The sequence below is a fragment of the Dioscorea cayenensis genome, chromosome 10, assembly GCF_009730915.1.
Source record: "Dioscorea cayenensis subsp. rotundata cultivar TDr96_F1 chromosome 10, TDr96_F1_v2_PseudoChromosome.rev07_lg8_w22 25.fasta, whole genome shotgun sequence".
NCBI classification, from domain to species: Eukaryota; Viridiplantae; Streptophyta; class Magnoliopsida; order Dioscoreales; family Dioscoreaceae; genus Dioscorea; species Dioscorea cayenensis.
In genome coordinates, this window is record NC_052480.1 from 21913964 (window position 1) to 21923564 (window position 9601).

Sequence of the window (9601 nt, forward strand, 5' to 3'; positions counted from 1 at the left end):
AGCATTAAAATGAAGTGGTAAAAGCTAATGCATTCTTAAGTAAAAGACTAAAAGTAAATGGATACTCAGAAGCTATTATTAAAGAACAATTAATAGTTGCGAACAATACTGTCTCCTCGATTTTATTTGTAGGAACTATATTTGCCATAATAGGAAGTGGTGAAGCTGAATGATCTCCATTTAGAGATGTCCTCTCTGTACCTCTTCTTTCCTATGCTGCTCTGCACCCTCTCTTATTTCTAACTTCATTAAAAATAATAATCTTCATTGATGACCCCATTTCAATTGTCCCAGATATATATCTATCTGGCAAATATAGTATCATTCATGACTAAGAAAAGACTCTTAAGAGTTTGTGCTTTGTTAGAGTGTTCATACTTGCCGGTTTCTATATTGCTCTGATAATCATCTTATCCGCAACAGGAATGATCGATATGTGCTAATGTATGAAAATGAGATGAATAGACTATTTAGAATAGACTATTTAGAATAGACACAGAATACGTAAACAAGAAAGTCAAGCAGACATCATCAAGTGAGCAAAGAAAACTCTAAGCATGTCTTGCAGGCATATCACATAGATTAGAACTAAAATTCAATGTTTATTCTTCACAAACCAAGCCAATCGACACTCTTTCAAAACCTAACAACAATAAATAAATAAAGACTGCTCAAACTCTTATCTACAAACCTCAGAGTGAACAAGAAATCCCCTTCTCCTAAGATATTAAATTCAATCTCTCTTTCTCTCTCAGCATGCACCTGCAACACCAAAAACCAAAATTGTAAAAACTAACAGCAATCCAAGTGAACCACAAAACTAAAAATTAAAACAAAAAGATGACAGAAAAGCGAAAACAATACCGATACTGAAGACCATCTGGTTGAACTAGCAGGTTTGGACTCTCTTCCCTCAAGCTACAAGCAACTAATATAACAACAATAACAACAACAACAACAACAAAAGGCTGCAACCAATCCAAGCTTTGAATTGGTTCATTCCGAAATTCTCAACCAAAACTCACTAACCAATTGAACAAAGCTATTACTGTCTTGAACCTTGTGAATCATCCTCTGCTTGTTGCTGCTCTTGTTGATGTTGTTGTTGCTGCTGCTGCTGTTGTTGCTGTTGTTGCTGATGCAAATGGCCACTTCCGCTGCCCCTGCTTTGTTGTCCGATCTGCTGATAGAATTGGCTGAGAGCCTGAGCATTCAAAACATTAACATGTCCATCTTGAGAAAGACCAAGCTCCAAACCAGGCAACTGCTGACCATGGCCACCAAGCATGGAAGCAAAGCTCATAGGACCCATACCCCCTCCTGGAATCTCCAATCCATGAAGCCCAATCCTCTGCATCAACTGAGCATCTCCACCGGCAGCCCCTTGCCCCAAGAAAGCACCTTGAGCTGGCCACAAACCACCATGGTGTGCTCTCCCACCCATCAGAGAAGCAAAACTCTGGTGAAGTCCAGCAGAGGCTGAGGCGGCGCCTGGCGCCGCTGAAGCGGCAGCGTTAAGCGCTGAGGCAGGGATGGTTCCGGTACCGGTGGCGGCGATGATTGAAGGCTCAGCTTGCTGAAGCAACCACTGAATGGTTTCACCATCGGACTTGTGGCCGAGCTCTCTGGTGAGCTGAAAGATCCGGGCGGCGCACAAGGCCGGCATCCTGATCCTCCTCCCTCGACCATCAACCTTGGTGTGGCGATCCTTGTTGGAGCTTCTTCTCGGGGCAAGCTGCTTCTTTTGGGTCTCCTCCTTGTCCTGGGGGGCAGAAGCCATGGCCGTGCGGAGGCTGGAGCTCTCAGGAGCAGCAGAGGAAGCTCTGGCGGCAGTGGTGGGTTCCCTCTTGCTGTTCTCTGGAAGGCCCAGGGCCTGATGGAACTTGGGGGCCTCCTGGGAGACCTTGGGATCCATGAGAGAGAGTGAGCGAGAAGAAGATATGGGGGAAAAAAGGTGGGATTTTTGGGGTCCTTGGTTTCAGAGAATGGGTGGAAAAGATGCTGTCTTTTGTGCCTCTAGAGAGAGAAATAGTGGGCTATGTCCTAAAAGATGCCTCCTTTTCTTCTTTTACTCCTTGTTTTCACCCTCTCTTTCCTTCCAAAAAATTACTTTTTTTTCTTTTTTTTACTGCCCTTCTCTCTCTAGAGTTTTTCTTTTGTTCATAGAACTCATTCTCACGAACTGAATTCACTGCTAATTTTTACTGCTTCTTCTTCTTCTTCTCTTCTTTTTATAGAACTCATTTTTGATCAACTGTTTTTACTGCTAAATTTTTACTTCTTCTTCTTCTTCATCTCTTCATTGTCTTTGTTCAAGATGACTTTTTTTTTTCCTTTGCCATTCTTCTTTATCACCTCTTTCTGCCTTTCTCTCTCTAGTGTATTTCTTTGTTCACAGAACTCATTCTCATGAACTGAATTCACTGCTTATTCTTATCTCTTCTTTTTATAGAACACATTCTGATGAACTGTTTTTACTGCTGAATTTTTGTTTCTTCTTCATCATCATCTCTTTCATTATCTTTGTTCAAGATGACTTTTTTTTTCCTTTGCCATTCTTTCTTTATCTCCATCATCATTCATCAGCAGTGAGTTCCAAACAGTTCATCCAACTTTAGAAGTGAAAATCACAATTACTTCAAAAGAAAAGAAAAAAAAATTCTCTGACTGTTGACAGGGACAATGAAGGGAAATCAGTCACTTTCCCACATTCTTTATGCATTGATGTGGATTCCCTTCTTCTCATGAATGACTCCTTCCTCTCCATTACCACCAACATCTTCATCTCCCATCTCTCTTTCTCACTCTTCACTTGAACAGAATGCATGGTGTTATTGAAAGGCAGTAATGAGTGAAGGCACATAGCATGACTTGCAAGGGACTCAAATGGACACTTGGCACACTTACAACTCCTCTCTTTTTCACTAAACTCAATTGGTTGAGAGGGTCCTCTTTATAGTCTTCCCATTTGGAGGCCCTTCTCTGTCTCTAAGTCTTGAGAGGGCCTATCCTCTGCTTGCTTTCTTTCTTCTTTTTCTCTCTGCTTCACCACTGGCTCTCAGTCAAAGTATGTTCCTTGAGAACTGGTCATTATCTTTTTTCACATTTATGCCCTTTGTACTAAGTAACTAGTTGGACATATGGGTGTTTTTTTTTATATATAAATTTAAATAAACTTCATTAATTACATAAGATGACGGCAAAAACAAAAAATCAGGAGATATTAAAAAAAATATTATGGGATATCTACCTCTAATTATGATTGGATTTAAGATTGTGAAAAAAGAATGGGATAAATAGTATTATCATATTAAATAAGGGAAATAAAGATTTTGTAATTATATGTATGATTTGAATTTAAATATAAAAAGTTAGTCCGTGTTCAAAATGACAAATTTTTTATGTATAATTTGGACATGAACATGTGAACCATCTTATATCAAATGGGTAAGTTCATCTTCAATTAAAAGGTGTCCGGATTCCTTTTGCAAGGTTGTTTTTTTGGAATGAACCTTTCAATTTTTTACAGGTGGTTCATGAATTGCATAAATTTTTTTAACAAGCGTCATTCGGTTAAGAATTTGTCCCAGAATAGGTAGATATGGAGGTGCACTAGTTACAGTGGCTCATCAACCTTCTAGGAGCTTATTAACTAGCCAAGCACCATGTAAAGCAATGAAAGTTTGCCACGTGCATGCCCAGAAGATTTGTATGAATTATACTGAAGTAATAAGTTTTTCCTGTCACACAACCTTAGAAGGTTAGAATACAACTCCTAACACAAAAGACCCACCAATAGCCCATTTAAACAGTACTGTAAATAGTAGGTAAGCCCTCCTGAAACAGTGGATGAGCAGTACTACTACATTACTAGACCAGGGATTGGATCTTGCCTACCCACCCACTACTATATAGTAATTCAATATGCTACGTAGTGATTATCAATTGCATAATCGTTTTTCACATGGATATTCTTCAAAAGTTATTTTCTTATTAAAAAAATATATCTTGTTAATTATATAAGATGACCATTAAAATAATTTTTGATAGAATAAATCATTTTAAATCACCTCCATAAAAAAAATAAATAAATAAGGTGTCTTATGAGTGAATGCGAGTTTTTTTTTTTATTCATTTATTTATTTGAGAAAGTACGCAATTCATGTAAGAGACATAACTAGATTTTTTAATTACATCACACATCTTTACCCCAAGAAATTAGGAGTCAAACTCATGATCTCACCCGTCTTCACTCTACAACAGTGGGGAGTTGAACTCGTGACCTCACTCATATATAGAGGACCCAGATACCAATAGACTAGGAGGCCATTGGTAATTTTGGACATTTTAATTAACGTGTTACATGTAATAATAGAAAATCAATTTCTAATCATTAATAATATATGCTTTACAACGTTTAATTATTTTGTAAGGTATATTGAACACTTAATTTTAATAAAATTATTATTATTATTAATAAATATAATGAATTATTTAAAAATAAAAAATTAATAGCGAAATATTTATTTTAATTAGTATTAATTAAAAATTTATCTCTAATTGAACATCACTGAGTTTTGATGTTATACTGTGATACAAATGCTCATATTAATAATCAATATAAATTCTCCCTTTCACCCATCCACTTGACAGTCCTAATTTAAATAAAGAGAATCATTTATACAATATTTTTTAAAATAAGAATAATATTTATAAATTTATATTCTTAAGTTATTTTTAAAAAATTTGAACAATATTAATTTTAATTATAACATGTATAGAGGTACTTTTGATAATTTTAATATATCTAAAATTTTATCTTAAACTAGTTAACTTATTTATATAAAATCCTTTGTTTTAGGTTTTTTTAACATATATGGATTTGGAGACTACAAAGGTACTTCCAAAGATATACAAGCAATAACCTATAATTATATATGTATTTGAAATAAGATACCTATTTGTGTAGTCTTTATAAACTATTACTATTTATTTTAAAATTATAAAATTATAAATAAATCATAAATACATTAATAAAAAGAATATAAGTGCAACCATAGATGATTGCAACGAATCTTTAATTCTAGCCCCAACAACAACTAATAATCATTAATACTGATTATTAAAACTATGGAGTTAATACTCCCTCTATTACTTTTTACTCCATCCGTTCTTTTTTAGTTGTCAACTTTACCTAATTTACACATATTAAGAAAAATTATTTAAAAGTAGTTGGCTATCTATATTTTATAAAAAAATTCTATTACTTTCCAAAACTACCCCTATTTAAAACTCCACTAGTGGAGTATATAATTTAATGCTTAGTTGATTTTGATTATCGAAAAGTCAGATACAGTACATTAAATTAAAGAGTAAATTTTGGAAAAAGATATTTAATCATGTATCTTAACGCTGACAGAAAGAATGCAGTTAGCAAAACGCGAGACTCAAAATGCTGAATTCAAAATGGAATGGGAAGTAGTTGTTACTACAATTTAGAAACTCTTCTACGTTTTCTTTTATCATGCTCGCATTGTAAATTTTTGATGATTATTAAATCTAATTTTTACCCTTTAATTTAATGTATTGGTAAAATTTTCAATAATCACAATTAACCATTTATTAATAAATGTTTTCAATTTTCCAATAGTAGAGACACATTTTCGATATTATTTTAAAATGTGCTTTGTATTCCCAACAAATAAATCATTTAATGTGAAGTATGTCTATAAAACTGGAGTCTAAGAAATGAAATAAGGGTAGTTTTAATGGAGTTTTAAATAGGGGTAGTTTTGGAAAGTAAATGAATTTTTTTATAAAATTTAGGTAGCTAACTAACTTTAACCGATTTTCTTAATCAGTGTGAATTAAGTAAAGTTGATAACTAAAAAGGAATGGAGGGAGTATATAAAACTACTAGTGAGTAAGAAATGAAATAGGGGTAGTTTTAATGGAGTTTTAAATATGGGTAGTTTTGGAAAGTAAATGAATTTTTTTATAAAATTTAGGTAGCTAACAAACTTTAACATATTTTTTTAATTGGTGTGAATTAGGCAAAGTTGACAACTATAAAGGAATAGAGGGAGTATTTGGTTGGAAGATGAGGATATGGATTGAAAGGCCTTTTTTTTTTTGAATTTTTGGATTGGAGGAAAAGTTATTAGTTAAGTTGACAATTGTTTAATTTAATTAATATCAATTAAAATAAATATTATGAAATTTTCAATGACAATAAATATTTATTGATATTAATAATTTTAAATTTAATTAATAAATTGATTAATTCAAAAAATAATTTTTTCATTAAAAAATATGAAAAATCATGGCTTTATTGGTAAAGTAAATATTTCACAATTTTCATCAAAAATTTACATGGCTAACACCAAGATTTTAAAGAGTTGATTTTAAGTAGGAAAAATAAAGAGTTATTAATATATATATATTTTTATTTATTTATTTATATGACTATTGACATAATATTTGAGCAGTTAAAATACGTGACTTTTATTTGAAAAATTTAATATTTGTCTCTCTTTCAATACATAATTGAAAGCTTGAAACCGACCATTTGATGACTATTTGAGCGATTAAAATATGTGACTTTTATGTGGGTGATTTAGTGTTTGTCTCTTTTTCAATGCATAATTGAGAGCATGAGGCTGACCATTTCATCAATATATATATATATATATATATATACTTTATTTTCTAAGAAGTAAGTAAGAACCACTAAATGATAATGTGTGAACACTTTATATGTAAATGTAAATTGTCTGAGTAAGAAGCACCAAAGAAAAGAAAGAGGCTCACACAATCTTGAAAGAGATGCCCATTTCCATGTGTATCATGAAAGTGATCCCCTTTATTTTACTTATTTATATTTTTTCTTTTTCATATCTTGTCATGTCACCAATGTCCACATGGCTCAAAGTGGGTAGATAGACCAAGAAAAAGAAAAAGAAAAGAATGTAAGAGAAACTCTTGCATGCATTTCTTGCAAGTCCACTTGATTCCATTTCAAATTGGAATTGTGGATGGTGGTGCTTGATCATGCTTCCAAGTCAATCCATTTGATTGGACCTTTATCTAGTTTAATGTGCAAATTTCTTATGAAGTAGATTATGCTTAACCACTCACATTTATCTATTTATTTATTTATTTATTAGTTATTAACAAAACATCACATCATAACATGAAGGAGATGATGAGTTAAATAAATAAAACTAGAATTCAAGATAAAAATAAATAAATAAATATACATATGTATCATTGTCATGTGCTCTTATTATTATTATTATTTGTGGTTGATATGACAAGGGATTCATTGCATTGAAGGAAAATAATTGAGTGAACTTCTTTCCTTTTATTTCTCTTTTATTGACACCCACCATTCATAACTTTGTTCCCAACCCCCCCTTTTTTTTTGAAATATATTATGTCTCTGTTTTAATGAAAGATTTTTAAAAAAAATTCTCTGTTTTAATGAAAGATTTAAAAATTTATTTTAAAAATTGGAGAGAAAGAAATAAAATAATTATTAGTCATTAAAAACATAATTTTCATAGTTGTACATAACATCAAGGGACTAAGCAAAATATGAGGACTATTAACATAGATGAACCAAATTATTGGGAAAAATCAGAAAAGTGTTTTGATTTGAAAAATTTGATAGGTTACAATTATTAAATAAAGACCATCTAAATAAAATTTTCAATTGAATCATAAATTTTGTTATTTTATATAATTCAATCTCTTTCTTGGTCAAATATAGAATGATACAAATAAATAATATCTTATACGATAGTGTGGTTAAAGCAAAATAATAATCTTAAAAACTTTATGACTATCATTCACATTATTTTCTTTGTTCTCTAAATATGTACATTTATTTGGCTCTCACTATCATACTAAAGAATAGAAAATTTAACAAACAACTTGCATTATATAAAATAGTAAAAAATAGGGTTGAACAAGATAAATGAAACAAAACTCAGCTTTATAAAAGAGTACCCAATTTTCAAAAATTCTTATGTATTTGTTTTCTAAATTCATCCAATATTTTAAAACAATAATAATAATAATAACTTTTTAGCCATGGATTCTAGATGGAAAGAAAGAAAGAAAGAAAGAAAGAAAGAAAGAAGTATAGGTGAGAGAGGCATGAGTGTTAGTTGGTGTTGATGATAAATAATGGAAGGCATGGGCTATGTGTTACTAGTGCTTATCACTGTGCTTCCCACATTGGGGACATAGAAATAGGGCTCCTCTTTCTCTCAAGCTCAAAATGAAAAAAAGTCCTCCATGTGAGTTGGAAACCTCTTTGAAAAATCAATCAATTTTCACATCAATCCATTTCATTCTTTATCACCACCCGCTGCAATTATACTGACAAAATGGTTTTTATTTTTATTTTTATTTTTATTTTTATTATTATATATAACGTGAACAAATAACATCCACATATGTTTTATTATTTCACCTCAATCATCTCATTGAATGATAGTCGAAATTTTAGCTTATTACATAGGAGTTAAATTACAACTCTGCTATTACCGTTGTGACTAAAACAATTATTAATAATATAGATTTCTATATGTATATGTTTAGAACTTTTTTTATTGATGTAGGATGATTGGATTGGGCATCTTTCCGGTGGATGAGTAATGACATTTATAAAAATATCGTTAAAAATAAAATTTTTCATAAAGTTTAAACTCATCCACCAAATACAAGAGTTTAAAAGGATTTGAAGAGTGAAATTCATAATTTTTTTACTTAATTAATTTCACAAGTGAAAGATCTTATGATGTGTTACTTTCGCCATTTGAGTTAAAATTTTAACCGAGATTTTTTACTCATTATTTTTCAATAAATAGAAGCTTTTTTAGAAATAAAAAACTTTATATATATATTTCCAATGTTTCAATTTTGTTATTCATTGTCCTAGTAGATTTTGTTTGAACAAGTTGAATGTGTTTTCACCCGATTATGTTTTTTCCCTTAAACATGATAAAGGTTTTCCCACATTAAATCTTGTACTATAAATATATGAGTGATTTATATTTACTACTATTTAATACACTTGATTGCTTGTATTTAAACAATTTATTCTAATTTTCAATTAACCCATGTTATATGATATATGAATTATATGAATATTTTATGAATATTATTGATATTGTGAATATTTGTAATTATAGTAGGATATTTTTACGGTTGGAAAGAGCCTATTGGGCATGAAATCAAGAGTCAATTAAAAGATTTGTAGAAGAGCTTTCTTCTTCACATATACATTGTACATTTTTTAAAGAATAATGAGATTAAATATTATTTCTCCACAAGTTCTCACGTATGATTCACCAAGGTCTTACATTTTGTATAAATATCCAAAATGTCTTAGTAAGATTATTATTCCATCAATTTTACATAAATAAATAAGAATTTCAACTAATTTAGATGGAGCACATGATGATTGCATTAACTTTGCATCTTTTTTCTCCTACTCATTTTAATCATTCGGCCCACTCCATCTCTATTTCTTGAAGTTACTTTCCATGTGAACTCTAGCTCTACATGTGTGTGTATATTGACTATTTTATAA

At 31.0% G+C, this 9601-nt stretch overlaps 1 protein-coding gene across 1 annotated transcript; it reads right to left on the bottom strand.

Annotated features, from left to right (window-relative positions):
• Positions 1 to 542: 542 nt before the first annotated feature.
• Positions 543 to 2034, bottom strand: LOC120270702 (transcription factor TCP20-like). Its single transcript, XM_039277776.1, has 2 exons — positions 865 to 2034; positions 543 to 762 (listed from the first exon to the last, which is right to left on the bottom strand). Exon 1 carries the CDS (start codon positions 1913 to 1915, stop codon positions 1046 to 1048), a length of 870 nt encoding a protein of 289 aa, XP_039133710.1. The 5' UTR covers positions 1916 to 2034; the 3' UTR covers positions 543 to 762; positions 865 to 1045.
• Positions 2035 to 9601: the final 7567 nt, after the last annotated feature.